The sequence below is a fragment of the Octopus sinensis genome, linkage group LG12 (genome assembly GCF_006345805.1).
Source record: "Octopus sinensis linkage group LG12, ASM634580v1, whole genome shotgun sequence".
In the NCBI taxonomy this organism is placed as follows: Eukaryota; Metazoa; Mollusca; class Cephalopoda; order Octopoda; family Octopodidae; genus Octopus; species Octopus sinensis.
In genome coordinates, this window is record NC_043008.1 from 66,333,758 (window position 1) to 66,356,113 (window position 22,356).

Genomic DNA, 22,356 nt, shown 5'->3' on the forward strand with positions numbered 1-22,356 from the left:
GTTATGTGACCTGCAAGATCGTAATCTAACATGCGGGCCATGTGTGCTGTAACAACAAACCTGCTTTAATACTGCTTCCTAGTCAGTAGTTGTCGTTGTGATCTTTTAAAAAAGTCGGCCGAGCAAGCCGCCAGATCTGAACACTTTGATAAAAATCTGCTTCACCATACTTCTCCTGTTGGCCTCTGTTTTTATGAATGAGTGAATGAGGATTTTTTTCTCTCTCCCTCCCCTTCCTTCCTCCCTCCCCACCGCACCGCCTTCTCTCTTTCCGTCAGACAACAACTGTTACTACTACTACCATGACTACAACAACCAGCACGGAGTGGCAGAGAGGAGTGAAAACGAAAGAGCCGAAATATACACAGAGAGAGAGGGATTAAACAGAAATATTATAACATAAAGAGAGTGAGAGAAACAGAATGAGAGAGTATGTGTCAGTTGTTTGACAGAAGCAGGCAGTTCGACATGAGTGTTAGAATGAGATATACAAAGAGTGGGAGCACCGGGTCTCTTCCAATTTACTGAAATTTCTGTTTACAAAGTGATTCCTTGCTTTATGTTCTCTTCTTCTTAGCTCACTCTGATCAGAGATCATGAGTGGTTTTCAGTTGGACACTCTTCTAATTAGTTAACAATTTATTTAGTTTTTATTTAAATTTATATATAAATATATTATATATTCTGTAAATATATATACATGTACATCTGACAACACCAGTAATAAGGTGTTCACTGGTGAAATCGTCTTTTTCCTGCTTTAAAATTATTATTGTTATTTTTTACTTTCCACACACGTACCTTTGTCATGGAATTTAAACAAGAACCAGTTGAGAATTATTATACCATTGGTGAAAATTTAGGAAGGTTAGTGTTTTTATTATACATTTTTTGATATATTTAAATATTTAACCGCCGTCATGTAGCAGTTATTCTGTTTCTATATAACCAATGTGTTGGTAAGCGAAATATTAATATATATATATATTGAAAGAATGTATATATATATATATCTATGTATAATGTTTTCAGCCATTTCAGATACCTGTGTAGGTTTAATATATATATATGCATGTAGAGATACACATACACATATATACATACACACACATGTGTTGAGACGTGTGCATTTATAAACACATAGATATATTAAAGCAAATATAGACACATAAAGAAAAGCATGTTTTTTTAAAATTTGTTTCAGCCATCAAGGCCAAGGCCATACCGAAGCACCGCCCTCCAGAATTAAATGTATGTTAGTTTCGGTGTGTATGCTGTACACATGTACACACGTGTGTATGCATTATATATATGAATATATATATATATATATAATGCATACACACGTGTATATATATATAATTCTAGGAAACAGCTTATCTATGATTATCAGCTACCTTATACAAACTCCTTCCTCGCTTTTGTCTACTTTTTTTTCCTGATATATATACATATACACCGGTGACTTCATATCATTGTCTCTGTATTTGCAAAATCAACCCCTATCACTGACACCTTAACAACAAGGGGTTAGATAGGGGTCATGCTGTAGTTATTGACGACCGCGGGTTGGGGCGTGAAAGGGTTTTTCTTGAAATCACGCCTGGTTCATGTATTATGTGTGTTAAAACTTAACACTACCTTACTCTGTGTTTTCTATCTGTCTATCCATCTATCTGTATCTATTTGCCTGTCTATGTATGTATGTTTCTATCTATCTATCAAGCTGTCTGTCTTTCTATCTATCTAATCAATCTGTCTTTCTATCTATCTAATCAATCTGTCTGTCTTTCTATCTATCAATCTTTCTATCTATCTGTCTGTCTATCTTTCTATCTATCTGTCTGTCTTTCTATCTATCTATCTACTATCTATCTATCTATCTATCACTCTATCTGTCTTTCTTCTATCTATCTATCACTCTATCTGTCTTCTATCTATCTATCACTCTATCTGTCTTTCTATCTATCTATCACTCTGTCTGTCTTTCTTTCTATCTATCACTCTATCTGTCTTTCTATCTATCTATCACTCTGTCTGTCTTTCTTTCTATCTATCACTCTGTCTTTCTTTCTATCTATCTATCAATCTGTCTGTCTTTCTTTCTATCTATCTATCAATCTGTCTGTCTATCTATCTATCTATCACTCTATCTGTCTTTCTATCTATCTATCACTCTATCTGTCTTTCTATCTATCTATCAATCTGTCTTCTTTCTATCTATCAATCTGTCTTTCTTTCTATCTATCTATCAATCTGTCTTCTTTCTATCTATCTATCAATCTATCTGTCTTTCTATCTATCTATCTTCTATCTATCTGTCTGTCTTCTATCTATCTATCACTCTGTCTTTCTTTCTATCTATCTGTCTGTCTTTCTTTCTATCTATCTATCAATCTGTCTGTCTATCTATCTATCTATCACTCTATCTGTCTTTCTATCTATCTATCACTCTATCTGTCTTTCTATCTATCTATCACTCTGTCTTCTTTCTATCTATCAATCTGTCTTTCTTTCTATCTATCTATCAATCTGTCTTCTTTCTATCTATCTATCAATCTATCTGTCTTTCTATCTATCTATCATCTATCTATCTATCTATCTTCTATCTATCTGTCTGTCTATCTTTCTATCTATCTGTCTGTCTTTCTATCTATCTATCTATCTATCTATCTATCTATCTATCACTCTATCTGTCTTTCTATCTATCTATCACTCTATCTGTCTTTCTATCTATCTATCACTCTATCTGTCTTTCTATCTATCTATCACTCTGTCTGTCTTTCTTTCTATCTATCACTCTATCTGTCTTTCTATCTATCTATCACTCTGTCTGTCTTTCTTTCTATCTATCACTCTCTGTCTTTCTATCTATCTATCAATCTGTCTGTCTTTCTTTCTATCTATCTATCAATCTGTCTGTCTATCTATCTATCTATCACTCTATCTGTCTTTCTATCTATCTATCACTCTATCTGTCTTTCTATCTATCTATCACTCTGTCTTTCTTTCTATCTATCAATCTGTCTTTCTTTCTATCTATCTATCAATCTGTCTTTCTTTCTATCTATCTATCAATCTATCTGTCTTTCTATCTATCTATCTATCTATCTATCTATCTATCTATCTATCTATCTATCTATCTATATCCATTCATCTATGTACACTATTATATATACACACACTATATGTGTGGGTATATGTTTAAATGCATGTTTGTATGTGTATATATATATATATATATATATATATATGTGTGTGTATTTCTATATATGTGCATGTTATATGTGTATTGCTATATATGTGTTATGTGTATGTCTATATATGTATATATACACATATGTCTGTATATTATAGGCATGTAAATGTGTGTGCATGATCTGTTGGAGCTCATTTCTAACATTTCTCTTACCAAAAAATAATGACGATCCTTTTGAATTTTGGTGGAGGGTGCTAGGTCGATGACATCGACTCCAGTTGTCAACTGGTACTTATTTTTAAGGTAAAGTCGACTTCAGTGGAATCTGAACTCGCTTCGTGAAGACAGATGAATTTCTGCTATGCATTATGTCCGGCATACTAATGGTTCTTCCGGCTCAGCACCTTAATAATAATAATCCTTTCTACCATAGGCACAAGACCTGAAATTTGGGGGACGGGACTTGTCGATTACATCGACCCCAGTACGCAACTGCTACTTATTTCATTGATCCTAAAAGGACGAAAGGCAAAGTCGACCTCAGCGGAATTTGAACTCCGAACGTAACGGCAGACGAAACACCGCTAAGCATTTCGCCCGGCTTGCTAACGTTTCTGCCAGTAACGGTTTCAAATTTTGCAACATGGATAGCGATTGTGAGGGAGGGGACGAGTCTATTACATCGACCCCCACCTCACACAGGTGTACTTATTTAATCGACCCCTAAAGGATGAAAAGGCAAAGGTCGACCTCGGCGGAATTTGAACTCGGAACATAGCAACGGGCGAAATAGCGCTAAGCATTTCACCCGGCGCGCTAACGTTTCTGCCAGCTCGCCCGCCTTAACAATAATCCTTTTTTACTATAGGCACAAGGTCTGAACTTTTGGGGACGGAAACCAGTCGATTAAATTGACTCCACTGTGTCACTGGTACTTACTTTAGTGAAACACTAATAATAATAGTAGTAGTAGTTATTATGCTAATGCCCAAAAGGTTTCTTTCATTCTCACAAAATAAGATTGATGTCAATTTTTAAACTAGTTGCTAGAGCGGTCTATAAATCAAGTCATAAACTGCTTTTCAATTACTTCACATATAGAGACTAACTACTTGGGTACGCGCGTGTGTATGTATATAAGCATATTAAATACTTCACCTATGTATGTATAGATGTTCATTAAATGCATGTGTACAAAACTCATATATATATATATATATATATGACACACACGCACTACTGGTTATAATACATTACACACACTGATCATATACAATCAGTTATCCACTAATAGTTTACATCGTAGTTTTTCTTTAAATGCTAGAAATAACAGCCAGGTGTCCCTCAAATCACGCCCTGCCTAGTTTAACAAAATAAATATTAATAATCAGCGATACATTTCATAATATAGTCCTTGGTGTATTATGTCAGACTAAACTACGAGTTTCTAATCTCAACTAAACTTCCTTTGAATTAGCCTGATCTGGCGCCTAACAACATGAACTATATATAATACAATACAGAGATCTCGTGCATAAATCCTGTACCTTGTGTGAGCATATATATATATATATATATATATATATATATACATACACACATACATTAGATTTGTTTTCTTTTAATATTCAAATTAAGCCCCCGTTTGTACATATTTGTCCCGAAAAAGCAAGTGTATTTATTTCAATACGTAGATTGTTTGTTTATAGTGGCTCTGTTGATACAAGCAAGAAAATAAAACAAAATGTTAGTGTTTCATATTTATTATTTGTTATTAATTGGTAGAAGTTAGTAACTCAGTGCTCGAGAGTTTCGTACTTTGGCAATTATATTTGTTGAGTATCAGTGCACGAAACTATCGGCCCCCTGAGTCACTACTACAACTTTATGCCGATTGATAATCGTTCCGACTATATTCATAATGCCTGGAATTTTGATAAAGGTGGTGGTGGTGTGGGGGGGAGGGGGCAGACGATTACACCAACCCCTAGGGCTAGACTCCGAAATGGGTAAAAAGGCGAAATCGATATTGGGTGAAAACGTGAAGCCGGAAGAAAAGTCGCAAACATTTCGTCCGGCGTGCTCACGATTCCGCCTGTCCGTCACCTTCTATCGACTAAATAGAAAAGTATGTTTATATGTTCGTATGTGTGTGTTTATGATTTATGTATATATGTGTTCATGAACATGTATATATGTATATGTGGAGATATATATATATATATATATATATGCTCTGGTTGCCCACATCACATTGTAGTTTTGTTTATCCTAACCGCTGATGTATTTATTTATGTTGCTAGATGTTATGTATGACTATTATTGAGTTTGGTTGGTGATCAGATATATGTCAATCTCTGTATGTGTATACCCGTCTCTCTGGGTACACATTAACCCACCCACCCTATATATATACATAAATATATATATATATATTTCCCCCCACCTCATATTATATTTATATACACAATCGTATTGATGAAACGAATTGTGTATATAACACATCCATTGAACACACCCGAACGTTTGAGGTTCGTCTTCTGATATCAGAATTGTCCCCGGAGAAAAACGTTTTACAAAAAATAACCAAATCATTTTGTATGAAGAACTTATTAATTTTGTAATTATCTTATTAATACAATTTCTTCGCTACACAGTGTGATATAATTTGTTGGTAATGTGCTGGTGGTGGTCTTTTTTTTCTCTTGTTAATATCAGACCCATGCTATTAAACACTTATCCTCTCTCTCTCTCTCTCTCCGTCTCGTTAGCTTTATCTGTGTTATATACATATGCATGCATAACTATGGAGCTTGCATTTTATATACACACATATTCATACATGCACATATATATTGCGTGTGCATTGTGTGTGTGTGCATTATGCCTATATATTTATAACTAAGCATTCGGTTCGTAGACCGAGAGTTTCGTGTGTTGCACTTATATTTGTGTGTGTATAAACATGAATGAGTGGACATACATGTATAAATAGATACACATATTTATATTGGTGTGTATGTATATATATATACACACACACACACACACATCCAGTTCTCCATTCCCTCACTAAGCACTCGTATGTCATATGTTCTCTCTCTCTCTCATTGCTTTCTAGCAGCTGTTCTCTTCTTGTTTAGCCCTAGGCAAGACCTGAATGAGCAAAACCTCTGATCAGATGCTTTCAGCCTTTGACTATCAAGTGTGTGTCTCTCTCCTGAGGACGGTAGCAAAGTTTAGCTGCTGTTTCTAACAGCTTGGAAGACTACTTAGAGACATGCTTGTCCGTGCATTGTTCATGCTCTGTTTTCGAAATGCTAAACTTTCTGAGAATCCATCATTGGATTGATGAGGCATCGATGACTCATATTTATGAGTTCAAATCACATTAGGGCCAACTCTTGTTGCCTCTATACTGTGTATCACAAGTTGCCTTTCCGTTTATTTTAGCACTGTATAAACTCCGTGTATAACCCCAAATAATTCATGATATATATATAATCATCTGATGATCACTTCGATTTTAGAATACATCGTTAATACTAATTATGGCCTATTCTGCCTTATCGGTATGTATGTATATATGTGTGTGTGTGTATAAGTGAGCGCCAGTATATATAAGTGTGCAGGCATGTGCGCATGTATATGAGCGTGTGTGAATGTGGAGTATATGTATGCATGTGTGTGTGATTTAGTTCTGTATTGATCTCTGCTGGAATGCAAAGCACGTTAAACTTTGCTGTTATCTCAATTCCTCCAAAATGATTTATCTGTCTCCCTCCTCGAATATATGGTGTTTTGCATATTTAACCCCGGATCAATCTTTACAAAGCAGACTTATAATAAATAACTGTCACATCATTTATTCACTCACAATGCATAATCTAGAATTTTCACTATCCATTGTATCCTTTCATTTTTATTCATATTGTGCACGCGCGTGCATGTGTGCTCAATAGTAACGCGTGACTGAAGGAGAGGAAGATACTAATTTCCATTAGTATCAAGCTTAAGCAAGTTTCTCCACACTACATTATCTGTTGATTGTGTTGTCACTTCCTCCCCCAGTCTCCGGTCACAGGTTTGCATACTTCCACTCTGCATTCGTCCAATCGATCGATCATCGATCGCACAGGGCTTTCTTAATGGGATGACATTGTTGCAGTAACATAACATTCTGTCTAACACACACACACACACACAAATATAGGTATGGGCAATTGTTAGAAACCATGTGTTATGAAGTAGCTTCATTTCACAACTGTAATAAGTCTGCTACTATTAAGTAAAGGCTGTATCAGTACACACAACATATGCAACACAGTGTTCACAGGGTACGTTGGGTGTTTTAATACACACAGGATATTTATCGTAATCATGTCTTTTTCTCTGTATGTCATGCCTCATAGTTTCGAGTTATTCAAAGCATCTTCGTGTATTTCGTGTCTCCTGACTGTTTATATATATATATATATATATATATATATGTGTGTATATATGCGCGCGCACACACGTGTGTGATTATATTTTGTTCACTTAAGACATAAGGTCTTTTAGAAACTACAGGTGAATGAATAAGAGAAAGAATTGCGTGTTATACATACATACACACACACACACATATACTTATACATATATATATATATATATATATATATATATATATATATATATAGGTGGATAAATAGATCTAACGAGATTGGGTTTTTAAATTCGCCGAAAGGAGCACATTTCTGATAATTAAATTCTGTTATTTCTTTGAACTTATAATAAAGCAATGCAGAGTGTGGTGGGTGAGAAAAAATACAGAAATTTCTTGATCTGCGAGGGAAATAAATAACAATAACATGAAAAAAAAAGACACATCACAATTGAGAGATATCAAATGTCCCAACATTGTGGGCGGGGTGTGTGTGTATATATATTTATATAATGTCTGTGTGATTGTATGTGTTTGAATTTTCGGTTGATCCTTTAATAAAGATATTAGAAGCCCTAATTCTTGTCCTCTCAGTGTACATACACCCTCCTTCTCCTTTTCTATCAGATTAGTACTTATAATTCTTTCTTTTATAATTCTTTCTTTTTCTTTCTCTCTCCGTCTCTCAAGCAAGCGCAATTATTAGTAGACGTAAAGTTAGCTAGCTACGGATGGATGAATGCGTGGATATAAACAGCTTGTTCTTAGATGGGTAGAATGATAAACGAAAAGAAAAAAAATAGACAGATACGGGTGGTGAGATACGAAGACAGATAGTGAGTGATAAAGTAGCAAAGATAATTTCCTACACACACACACACACACATACACACATATATATACTGACACACATGTATATGTAATTTAATATTCATATCTTTTCCTTTTTCCTTATCATCAATCATCATAGACAACGTTTATCTTAGAAAAAAAATACACTCTGGTATCCTCGATGTAGTTTTTTTTTATGGTTTTGTATTTAATTATTTTATTTAATTCATTCAGAGCTGTCTTGATTTACATATCGAGTATATATATATATAAATATAATTTTCTGCGTGATAAGGTCGAGTGGAAGCCGTTTGTTATCTATAATAGTAAAATACGTTTTTAAAGCTACCCCCAAGCCTACTACAATTATTTTTACTGTTATTTAGCCACAGGTCAGCCTTGAAGAGCAGATCTTTTCTCAAATCCTTTTCAACCGTGTTTATACCACTTTCCTTCGAGACATTATGCGGCATGACTATAGATTAGTGCCCCAGACTGTTTTTTTTTGTCGTTCTTTTTGTTTTTTCTCATGTCTTTCTGAAAAATTGGGTACTTTTAAACGAAACTTTGCGGAGATAAGTTTTCGAGAATGTAGATTACAATTATGTGAATAAAACTGAAGACATAAGAGTCTTTTGGGGGACTTTTGGATCGTTCTTTTCTCTTTTTTACTCCACTCCATAACTTCGTTACATCCAATTTCCGCAACTATAACAATTTTCACTTTTATTTCTTTCTGATTGATATGTTTAAAACATTGTTATTTAGTCTACTGTCTATAAAGCATATTTCTGCAAAACTTCATTCAAAAATATTTTAAAGAGAGTTATGAGGAAACAAATTTGAGTGGGGGATCGGAATAATACAAAACTCGTACATTTTTTTTTTTCTTAGTGAAAATCGTGCGGGTGAAAGTATCAAAATTTACCACCTATAGTTATACCCATTATTCTAGTGAAACTTGACCAGTGTTGCTTTAATTCTTGGTTCACTAAGCAATTTCCAATGCCCCGTAAATCAAGCACCCATGGTTTACTGTCAATGTACAAATACAATAAAGCCTAGTGCGTTAATTTGCCAGAAGCCTATAAAGCTGCTAAGACAGCCTTGGATTTGGCTGGTTTTTGTGCCAAGTCAAAACGAACACAACAAGGTTCTTTTTGTTTTGAAGTTTCATTGTTATTTGTGTCAACTGATGTGATTAAACAATCTTCTTACTGACAGTTCCCTAGTGAGAGTGGTGGATTCAACTAGTTCAGTTACTTCGAGGAGGTGGAATAACTGGTACCTGGAGAGAAGAAGCCAGGCAAGGGCTTGTGCTCTGTAAAAGGCGATATATGAAGATGTTCTAAATTATTCTGGGTCCGGGAATCGAACCCACATCGGACCACTTCATTTACTTCCCTTATCATCTCAAACCGGAAATCTTGTTCCTTCTCTATCAGAGAGATATCGATAAAGTAAACGAATATCAGTGATTAAGGTCATTAAAGTTTGATGGCTCACAACACTAGTTTCGATTCCTAGTTACAGCTATTTTCTTTGAATTGCATTTCTGAAGATATTGGTTGTCATAGTAGTGTCACTGACTCCTTGCCGCCGCTCGAATTTAGCTGGTCAATAAAGATATATTTCGTTGGCTGCGTAAATAATAACTGGAGCAAACTCTCGAAAATTTAACTGAAATATTTATTGCCAAACATAAAGATATTTAGTGTTGGATATTTACAGTGAACAAAATGAATAATTATCAGCTGGGGGAAGAGGAAAACTACACTGAAAATGTGGAAAGCTGAGTGACAAGATGCAGTCAGTTAAAAATACACGAGGTTATCTGCTCAAATCTCCGTGGTGATACGTGCCCTCAGCAGTCCGTTAGCTATCTGCTCTCTAAAGTGTGCTCCAAACTTCTTTTTCTTTTTTTATACGGGACCAGAAGCTAAATTTTAGAACATTCAAGAAAACTATATAGTGCCATAGCTTCATGCTGATTGGTCGACTTATAGACTGATCACGTGAAACTATGGTGGTTTAATTCGTGGTATTTGACCGAGTATCTAGCGTTGGGTTTCGAATCCTTGCTACAGTAGAAATGAGAAATTGTTGTAAATAAGTACCTATGTATGTGTATGTCTATGTATGTATGTATCTTTATCTTTTATTTGTTTCAGTCATTAGACTGTTGCTATGCAGAGGTAACACCTTGAAGGATTTGGTTGAACCAGCTGACACAAGCACTTATTTTTCTTCAAGTCTAGCACTTATTCTGTAGGTCTCTTTTTGTTGAACCGCCAAATTGTGAAAGCATAAAGAAACCAAGACTGGTTGTCAAATGGTCACACACACACACACAATAAGTTACTTTCAGTTTCTGTCTATAGAATCTACACCACAAGGTTTTGGTTGGCCCAGGGCTAGAGTAGAAGAGACTTGCCCATGGTATCAAGTGGTGGGACTGAAACCAGGATCATGTGTTTTGGAAACAAACTTCTAACCACACCTAAAGTTGAAATGTCTCTTCTCCAGCCTATAGGTTTGTTGGACCAAACCTTATATCAATTTCCTAACTGTATGAGTGACTAAGAGTACAAGACACTCTCCTGGGTGAGACACCAGTCCACCAGAGGGTTAACTCCTAGCTGCTTCTGGTAGTTATTTTCAGCTGAGTAGAATGGAGCTACATGAAATAAAGTGCCTTTGCAAACTTCTTAACTATGCACGATGTCTATGTCTATAAAAAAACATTGACAATATTAATGAGTCTAAGGCGGCAAGCTGGCAGAATCATTAGCACACCAGGCAAAATGCTTAGCAGCGTTTCATCTATCTTTACATTCTGAGATCAAATTCTGCCAAGGTCGACTTTGCTTTTCATTCTTTTGGAGTCAATAAAATAAGTAATCAGTTGACTGATTTTTATTGACTTACCCTCTCCCTAGAAACTGCTGGCCTTGTGCCCAAATTTGAAACCAATATTCGTTGAGTTTCACATTAAAGAAGGTTGTGGTAAAAATAAAAATAATAAAAAAATGATTAAATGATAAAGAATTTGATTATTTTTGTGCTAATCTTTACCCAGGCAGAAGTGTCCAGTACAACTTGACAACAAACAACAATCGTTATCCCAATTATTGTACAATCCCCTTTATGTTATCACTATGGTTACTGTCTAAAATTATTCTGTGTCACATTCCTGTGTATTCTCTTAACACATGTGATGACCTAATGTGTAAGATCTTGACAGATATCAGGTTTCAAGGATTAGATTATAGCTTTATAAACATTTGTGAATTTGTTCAAAGTGTGACCTTGTTCAAGGGCCATGTTATCTTTTTTGTATCTTCTGAAAATATCTGGTAACCTTTTCATTTTGTGTCACATATTTATAAAGGTTGGGTGGGGGGGCTGAGTGTCCACTATCATTATGGCTGTTGAGAGTATAACATTAGAGCACATAACTGCTTGTTTGTTGAAACCATAATAAATGCTACTGACCTGATTCTCATAACAGAAATCATCCCAAAGCTAGCAATGAAAGTTCCAGAATCTTGAAGCATGTCTTTAAGTACAAAAGCCTTGAGGGGAAAACATGCCAAAGACCTAAGTTCTTGTGAGTAACGGTGCCATCTGAGAAGTAGTCTTGCTTGGTTATGTAAGAGTATGTAAGAAGTCAGTGCTGTTGAAATGACACTGCTTGTATGGCAGTGTAGTTGTTTATAACTATTGTATCATTTCAAGTCACAAGCCCCCATTTTTTTCATATGTATCAGGCATCTTTCAGTTTCTGTCTATGAAATCCATTCAAAAGGGCTTTGGTTGAACTGGAGCTATTGTTGAGAACATTTGCTCAAGGTGCCATACAGTAGGACTGAACCCATTATGTTTTTTAAGACAGTTGGGGTGTAATTTGAAAGAGGTTTTGACTGCCATTGCTAGATGGTCAAGTAAACACCTAGAGACTCTTTCTAAATTAACCCTAGGTTTGGCCAATCCATTAGACCTATAATCAAAGGTCCTAGATCAGTGATCCTATGGTTATGGCTGTCTAGCAATGACCAGTATCTTCTTTACTCATATCATAGACTATTCATCATCATCGTCGTTTAACGTCTGCTTTCCATGCTGGCATGGGTTGGACATTTTGACTGAGGACTGGTGAGCCAGGAGGCTGCACCAGGCTCAATCTGATCTAGCAAAGTTTCTACAGCTGGATGCCCTTCCTAATGCCAACCTCTCTGAGAGTGTAGTGGGTGCTTTTACATGCCACCAGCACAAAGGCCAGTCAGGCGGTTCTGGCAACAATCACGCTTGAATGTGCCGGTAAGGTGACGCTGGCAACAATCACACTCAAATGGTGCTTTTTATGTGCCACTGGCACGGGAGCCAATCTGTGGCCCTGGCAATGATCATGCTAGGATATGCTTTTAATGTTCCACTGCCACGAGTGCCAATCAGGCAGTACTGTCATCAGCTACGTCAGTGATTTTGATTTGATTTCACTTGCCTCAATAGGTCTTCATGAGCAAAGTTTATTATCCAATGAATGAGGGGTACTCATAAGTAGTCATCTTGTCTAATGTGTTATTCTCATTTTTAAAACTGGTTTGCTTTCATCATCTACCAAAATGGTTGACTCAAGAAGGGTGCCTCTACAAGGTGTGCTTAACTTGCTAGAAGTAGCAGTCAGTATCCTTCAAATTACACACTGCCATGTTCAAGTGGAAGTGTGTGGCTTTGTGGTTAGGGTGTTGGACTCATGATCGTAAGATTGTGGTTTTGATTCCTGGACCGGGTGATGCATTGTGTTCTTGAGTAAAACACTTCACTTCATGTTAATCCAGTTTACTCAGCTGTAGAAATGAGTACCACTTGTGGAGGCGCATTGCTTAGTGATTACGGTGTTGGATTCATGACTAAGATTGTGGTTTCAATCTCTGGACCTGGCGATCTGTTGTGTTCTAGGAGCAAAATACTTCATTTCACATTGCACCAGTCCACTCAGCTGTAGAAATGAGTTTAGCCTGGAGAGGGATGGGCTCCACCAGGCTTTCTTGTCCTAGACTGACTGCATGGCTGCAGCATCCCAAGGACCCCTAAGGGATTAAAGGACTTGTCAGTGTTCAAGAAAAGAAAGTTGACATCTGACAATGTTGTAGAAATCCCTAAAAAAATGGGTTTGGATGGAACGATCACAGCTGGAATTCCTTTCGTCATTGGATTACTCAATCAAGTCTTACTTGGAACTAAAGAAGTTTGGTAGCCAATTCTTTTTACATCTACAAGGACTTGTTCTTGAACTGCTGGAAGTCTAGCCTAAATTGGCTTATTGCTTACATATTGATTTCAAATTTTGGCACACAGCCAAGTAAGTCGATTAGATTGAGGCAAAGTTGATCTCGGCAGAATTTGAACTCAGAATGGAAAGATGGATGAAATATTGCTAAGCATTTTGTCCTGTGTGCTAACAATTCTGCCAGCTCGCTATCTATTGCTTATATATAATAGTATGCTGTTCCATCACAAACATTCTTTACTACCTCTAATAAAAGATCATTCAGCTGGCCGAACCTTCACTCAACTACACTCTAGAACTATTTGCTCATCAATGCACTCTGTATCTGCTTTCTCTGTCTCTTCTACTACTACTACAACAGTTCCTGCTCTTCCCAGGGTTCAACCTCTGTATCATCCACTTTCCCAAATAGATTTTCACAGTATAATGGCTTCTAATTTTGGCCCATGGTCAGTATTTTCAGGTGAGGTGGGTAAGTCAATTTCACCAATCCCTGTGCTCAACTGGTACTTATTTTATCAATCCCAAAAGGATGAAGAGCAAAGTCAACCTTAGCAGAATTTGAACGTAAAGATTAACAAAATGCCGCTAAACATTTTGCCCGGTTTGTTAACAATTCTGCCAATCTCACGGCCTTGATTTTCACTGTATATTGACAGGATTCAAATCTATATTTTTTAGATGAAGAATTACGCACTTTATTTACAATGGTAACAACAAACAAAGTGAGGCTACCTATCTCTCCATTGTAAATGATGTATTGACAGCATTGTTAGTGTCAGGCGTATGTTTTGGTATTTATAGATCTTCTTGTTCTGAGTTCAAATCCTAATTGAAGCCATTTGTGACTCACAGCCTCCTGGAGCAAATAAAATAAAGCAAAGCAGCTGTCAAGTACTAGAGTTGTTTAAGTTTCTTTAAGCATGAAAATAGGGTCCAGAAAGCTGAATAAATCTCTGTAGTGCTGTTTGTGTTATATAGGTAACTAAGGGGACAAACCATAGCAGGTATAGTACACTTGTTTGAATGGAAACTAAAAGAAGCCTGTTGTGTCTGTGTGTGGGTTTACTTTTGTGCTTCTGTGACTTACTTCGCTATGGATGTGATATTGCTGTCATTTCCTTTGTCAATGGATTTTTATGGCTTTTACTCATTCAAAAGTGTATGGAATAAGATATTCTTGAAAAGCAGTGAAGAGTTAGTGGCAGGAAGAGCATCCAGCTGCAAAACAACACCTCAGTAATATAATCCATCTAACCTATGCTAACATGGAAAAAGTGGATGTAATAACAAGCAACCTCAATGGGGCTTCTAGGTGGTAATTCAGCCTGCTAAAGATACCAAACAAATCTCCCTCAAATCATGCCTTAGTAGGGAAAAGGACAGATACATTTGATAATGTAGTCCTTGATGCGAAAACAAAAAGAATGGCCATGGCTGGATTGGCTTGACTGCTGACCTAAAGCTAAATAATATCACTAATCCAGTGAATAAGTAATTTACTCTTTCCTGGTTCTTTGAAAGCTTCATCATCTGCAAATTGTAAACAAACAACAGTTAACATAAAGAGTTGTGTTATCATTAACACATCACTTGAAAGTAAAATTCTCTTTATCTAGCACTAAACCCTATAGTATCTTCTCTTTATTTATGCATTTTTTAAAGCAATTTGTTGCAGGAAATTGTTTCACATCCTTAAATTTCCATTTTTTTACCGTAAAGATAGCTTTCGGCAATTTTAGATATTTTGATATTGCTATGCAACCAACACTCCTTAATACCTCTCTCCTATCCTCTCTCTCTTTTCTGTCTGCTTGTATACCTATCTGCCTAAATATATGTGTATATCTGTAAATATATGTGTATGAGTGTTTGTCTATATATAAATCTTTGTGAATATTTGCATGTGTATATATATATATATTAACCTATCTTGTGAGGCGTAAATTTTTGTCCAACCCATGCCAGCAAAGAAAGCAGGCATAAAATAATGATGATTAATCAGCAAAGAATCCTTGTTGCATTCATTCACACTGTCTGTATTCTTTCTGAGTGTGTGTATTACACCCTTATCATTTTACATCTATTTCCCAACAGTTTTACGGGTTGTACAGGTTTTCACCTGCACAATCTTGAAACCTGTTACACTCCCTTTTTAACCTCTTTATAAAGTTCAGCTTTCACTTATTTCTATGTCTTCCATTTGGTTTTTGCTGTCTTTCATACACATGTTTGAATCAGCTCAGTCTCCTCTCTTCTTTCTACACAACATTTGATTTCTCTTGTGCCCAGTTTTCCTTTCAGCTTAAGTTGTGCTCTGTTGTTCATCCACACTTACATTACATGTTCAACCAAAGCCATCCAGCTTTTGTACATCCTCTGCATTCTGTGTCAATAGTTTGCTCCCATGCAACTTTGCTCTTCTTTCAAATGCATCATACAATCTGCTCGCTACTCGGAGATAGGATCCTTTTGATACCATCAGAGGTAACAGCCCTAAATTTTTCTGCTCCCTTTTAACTCAGGCTATCATGTTTTCAGAATGAGGTAAAGGAAGCCATTGGACACATCATGCATTAGTTATCAACTACCTTGAGAGAGTCCTTCAAGTGCTGTGAACTTCTTGTAGAGACATCATCAATAAACATTTTGAGAGGCCTTCAAGCACTAGCTGTCAACTCTTTCTAGAGATACTAGCAATAAATGTTTTAAGGCCATTTTACCTGTTAAAATAGAGGTTAGTCTATGTGACATTCATTTGTGCCAATCTCCAGAAGGGACATCTGGCCTTGGATTGGATTCCTTCTTTGAGAAATTTAGAAATGAACAGAAAAAAGGAGGCAGGAGAGAAAAGATAAAAGTAATAAGGAAAGCTGGGATAAAAATGGTGAGAGATAGGACAAGAAGATTAGAGATGGTCACTGAGAAATTTGTGTTAAAGTAGACTAAAAAAAAACTGTGTAGTATCACTATCAAATGAAAGAAAAATTAAGAACAGACGGCAGGTAAAATATTCAGGACAGGATACAAGCAAGATCATACTTTTTTGTCAGTTAATGAGGGAAGGTCAAAGCAGTTTCAATACATGATTCTCTAGACATTGATAGCTATATATCTATTCTGCAAGTGAGAATCCTTAATATGTGTGTATGCACATATATTTACTCTCTCTCTCTCTCTCTCTCTCTCTCTCTTCTCTCTCTCTCTCTCTCTCTATCTATATATATATATAATATATATATATATATATATATATATGATTTCTTTCTTGCTTGATTAATTTTTCTAACTCTGAAGTTCTGGATTAGATCATCATCATCATCATTGCCTCACTATTACACTTCACACATTCTCACTCAGATGTACAAAACCATGTCTCTGATTACAGCAATACTATAGCAGTTTCCTTTTAAGTGTTATATTTTCAAGCCTATGTGTATATATATATATATATATATGTATGTATATATAACTGTGTGTGTTATGCAAACAAACACCATATCCTCTGTTTCCTTAATCATTGAGTTTCTTACTTTGTAATTCTACCTAAAACAGGTGCAGCAATCCTGGAGAAAGCATCACAGTATCTTGCAGACATTTCCTTTCAAAATTGGACATTTTGTTCCTATTTTTGCTTTTGTGATCATGACTTTAGAATGAGCACAAGGTTACATAGTCTATGACGTGAGCACAGGATTACATGGCCTGTGACATGAGCACAAGGTTGCATGGCCTGTGACATGAGCACAAGGTTGCATGGCCTGTGACATGAGCACAAGGTTGCATGGCCTGTGATATGAGCACAAGGTTACATGGCCTGTGACGTGAGCACAGGATTACATGGCCTGTGACATGAGCACAAGGTTACATGAGCACAAGGTTACATGGCCTGTGACATGAGCACAAGGTTACATGGCCTGTGATATGAGCACAAGGTTACATGGCCCGTGACGTGAGCACAGGATTACATGGCCTGTGACATCAGCACAAGGTTGCATGGCCTGTGACGTGAGCACAGGATTACATGGCCTGTGACATTAGCACAAGGTTGCATGGCCTGTGACATGAGCACAAGGTTACATGGCCTGTGACGTGAGCACAGGATTACATGGCCTGTGACATGAGCACAAGGTTGCATGGCCTGTGACATGAGCACAAGGTTACATGGCCTGTGATATGAGCACAAGGTTGCATGGCCTGTGACATGAGCACAAGGTTGCATGGCCTGTGACATGAGCACAAGGTTGCGTGGCCATGTGACATGGGCACAAGGTTACGTGGCCATGTGACATGGGTACTAGGTTACGTAGCCATGTGACATGGGCACAAGGTTGCGTGACATGAACACATGGTTAGATATTTGCATATTTGTGGGATGGTAGAGTGCTGTAGATGATTGAATCAAATATTCATACTTCACTTCATCAATTCTGCTCTCACTTTCATCTCTCCTACTTTAAAAGATGAATGAAAGACAATGTTGGCCCTTGATGAAATTTGAACTCATGATGTAACTAAATATCACTGCAAGACATTTGGTCTACAGCTGTCCTGATTCTACCAGCTCACTTCCACATTACCACCACCATCATTAATAATAATAATAATAATAATAATAATAATAATAATAATCCTTTCTATGATAGGTACAAGGCCTGAAATTAGGGGGAAAGAGACAGGTCAATTACATCAACCCCACTGCTCAACTGGTTCTGATTTTATCAGTTCTGAAAGGATGAAAGGCAAAATCAGTTTTGGTGGAATTTGAACTCGAAACATAAGCAGCTGGAAGAAATGGCACGAAACAAAACAAAAGAAAAATTTTTAAAAATTAACATACTAACAAGTTTTCCACCTTGCTACTATTTCTAATAGTAATTATAATAGTTTCAAATTTTGCCACAAAAAAAAAATATATATATGTATGTATATATATGTATGTTTATATATATATATATATATATATATATGTGTGTGTATATGTATGTGTGTGTATATGTATGTGTATGTGTGTGTATATGTATGTGTGTATATATGTATGTGTGTATATATATGTATATATATATGCATGTGTATGTATATATATGTATATATATATATGCATGTGTATGTATATATATGTATGTATATATGCATGTATGTGTATATATATATATGCGTAGGTATATATATGTATATATGAGTATGTATGTGTATATATATATGCGTATGTATATATATGTGTATGTATATATATGAGTATGTATGTGTATATATATGCGTATGTATATATATGTGTATGTATATATATTTATATATGTGTGTGTATGTATATATATATGTGTGTATGTATATATATATGTGTGTATGTATGTATACATATGTGTGTATGTATGTATATATATGTGTGTGTATGTATGTATATATATGTGTGTGTATGTATGTATATATATGTGTGTGTATGTATGTATATATATGTGTGTGTATGTATGTATATATGTGTGTGTGTATGTATGTATGTGTGTGAGTATGTATGAATATATATATATATATATATTTGTATGTAAAAAGTAAAAGTCAAAAGGAAGAGTAAGTATGGTTAGGCAGCTTTTTAATCACTACATATGTTTTGATAGGTACAGATACTTGTATATACAGGATTTAAAGTTAAGCTTAAATTAAATGATGTAACATATACATACATACACACACACACACATACATATATATATATATATACATATACAAAGATACATATATGCTTACATATACAAAGAAGAAGCCATGGATGTTATAGCATGGAAATCTAAATTTACTTACCGAGACAGGAACTGAGTATCGCCTGAGGAGATACATATGGATCTTCTTAGACAGGTAAATCATTAAATAATTTAATTTAAACTTAACTTTAAATCCTGTATATACGAGGATCTGTATGTATCGAAACATTTGTAGTGATTAAAAAGCTGCCTAACTGTACTTACTCTTACTTTTGACTCTTTTATTTTTTACTTTTTATTTTCACACACGAGGAATACCTAAGACTAGAATTGGTAGCATACCATAAGAATACTACCAGCTTTTTGGGAATTCTAAGGGTGAACGAGCTCTATTTGTACTCTAATACGTTCTTAACAGAACACACCTCAACTATATTGGTATATATATATATATATCAGCCTTGCCTGGCACCTGTGCAGGTGGCACGTAAAAAGCACCCACTACACTCACGGAGTGGTTGGCATTAGGAAGGGCATCCAGCTGTAGAAACATTGCCAGATCAGACTGGAGCCTGGTGCAGCCCCTGGCTTCCCAGACCCTGGTCGAACCGTCCAACCCGTGCTAGCGCGGAAAACGGACGTTAAACAATGATGATGATATAAGACACCATTCGAGCATGATCGTTACCAACATCACCTTACTGGCACCTGTGCCGGTGGCATGTGTAAAAGATTTGAGCGAGGTCGTTGCCAGTACCGCCCGATTGGCCCCATGCCGGTGGCACATAAAAGGACCCACTACACTCGTGGAGTGGTTGGCATTAGGAAGGGCATCTAGCTGTAGAAACTCTGCCAGATCAAGATTGAAGCCTGGTGCAGCCATCTGGTTCGCCAGACTTCAGTCAAATCGTCCAATCCATGCTAGCATGGAAAGCGGACGTTAAACGATGATGATATATATATATATGTGTGTGTGTGTGTTTGTATATAAAAATATGTGTATGTGTATATATATATATATGTACATATATATTTAATCATCATTATCATCCTGTAACATCTGTTTTCCATGCTGGCATGGGTTGGATGGTTTGAAGAACTGCACCAGGTTCCAGTCTGATTTGGCTTGGTTTCTACAGCTGGATGCCCTTCCTAATTCCAATCATTTTACAGAGTGTACTCGGTGTCTTTTACACGGCACTGGCATAGGTGCTTTTGTGTGTTAGTGTGTGTGTGTATATTTGTATCTCCATGTCTCAACATCACGTGATGCTTGCGGTTGCCACGTAGATATGTTTTTTGAGTTTGGTGTTGGAACTTTGGGTGTGGTATGACCTTTGTTGTTGTTGTTACTAGTTTTATGTTCTTTGTTGGATATTTTCGCTAATTTTCTGTTTATTTTACATGTTAGTTCCTTATTCAGTTGTTTGATGCAGAGTTTTATTTCGTTTGCGTCTGGTTTTGCTGTATCGTGTTTAAGTTTTCGTTCTCTAGTTTTTGTGAGGTTGGCGCAGTTTCGGGTGTCTAATTGGGATTGTGTTTTTTCTTTTTGTTGATTTGAGATGTGGTTTTTAGATGCATCTATGATTATTTTGTGGAATGTATACATTCCAAATTCAATGTTGTCTAGTGTGGAACAGCTGAATTCCAATAAACCTGATTCCATTTCTTGGTGGAAATTAAGCTCTTGTTCCTGTAGAAGTTCACAAAAGTATTTTCACTTTTGACATTGCAGTTTGTGTATATATGTGTGCATGTATGTATATGTGTGTGTGTTGTGATGAATCTGTGGAATGTTGGAAAATTGGTTGCCATCTGGTTGAAAACAGAAGGGCTGTTGCTAATGGCTTAGTGAAATGTATGTTAATGTGGGCCATTTAGGATTAGACAGTGTCCCTTTCTTAAGATATTGTTTCACCCTTGTCTATCTTATGTGTCATTTCAAAACCCTTTTGAAGATATCAAAATCTCCCTGAATGATGATGTTTGTGAAAGTGTTAGCATTGAAGTCGTATGTAACCTTGTGAGAATTAGCGAAATCCTTGAAGGTTATAAATAAATAAATTTGAAATGATAATGTTATGCAACTGGCTGTGTGGTAAGTAGCTTGCTTACCAACCACATGGTTCCGGGTTCAATCCCACTGCGTGGCACCTTGGGCAAGTGTCTTCTACTATAGCCTCGGGCCGACCAAAGCCTTTTGAGTGGATTTGGTAGACGGAAACTGAAAGAAGCCTGTCATATATATGTATATATGTGTGTGTGTATATGTTTCTGTGTCTGTGTTTGTTCCCCCAGCATCACTTGACAACCAATGCTGATGTGTTTACATCCCCGTAACTTAGTGGTTCGGCAAAAGAGACCGATAGAATAAGTACTAGGCTTACAAAGAATAAGTCCTGGGGTCAATTTGCTCAACTAAAGGCGGTGCTCCAGCATGGCCACAGCCAAATAACTGAAACAAGTAAAAGAGTAAACATACACAAATGAAAATTGCCCTGTCACAATTGAACCTATATTGCCTGATTAACAGACCAAAATGTAATCTTTATGTGAGTAATTATGCCATACACATTTCAAATTATGCCATTACACCTACTGTTTGCAATCAATTAATTTCTTACTTCCTACTTTTATTTCTTTCTCATAGCTCTATCTCTACCCTCTCCCTCCCCTATTATTGATATATTTCCATATTCTTCCCATTCTCTTCTCCCTTTTCTTTTGTATTTCTACTCTTCTTTCTCCCTATTTACCCTCAGTTCTATCTCCTTCTCAGTTTTCTTACTCTGTCACATTTACTTCCACCCTTATATCTATCTAAATTCCTTGTCAGCTGTCACCAAATGTTAAAAAAACAAATCTTAGAATTTCACTCATCTATCTATATAAATATATAAAATTCTTTGTC

The 22,356-nt window shown here is 36.2% G+C and overlaps 1 protein-coding gene across 3 annotated transcripts in view; it reads left to right on the forward strand.

Annotated features, from left to right (window-relative positions):
* The first annotated feature begins 308 nt into the window (after window positions 1-308).
* Window positions 309-22,356, forward strand: part of LOC115217861 (death-associated protein kinase 1) — a 337,561-nt gene continuing 315,513 nt past the window's right edge. For all 3 annotated transcript variants that reach the window (XR_005001521.1, XR_005001520.1, XM_029787571.2), the window contains exon 1: window positions 309-867. Coding sequence is in view for 1 of the 3 variants with exons in the window: in XM_029787571.2 (XP_029643431.1) it covers window positions 809-867 (59 nt within the window). In the remaining 2 variants the exon portion in view is untranslated. The remainder of the gene's footprint in view (window positions 868-22,356) is intronic.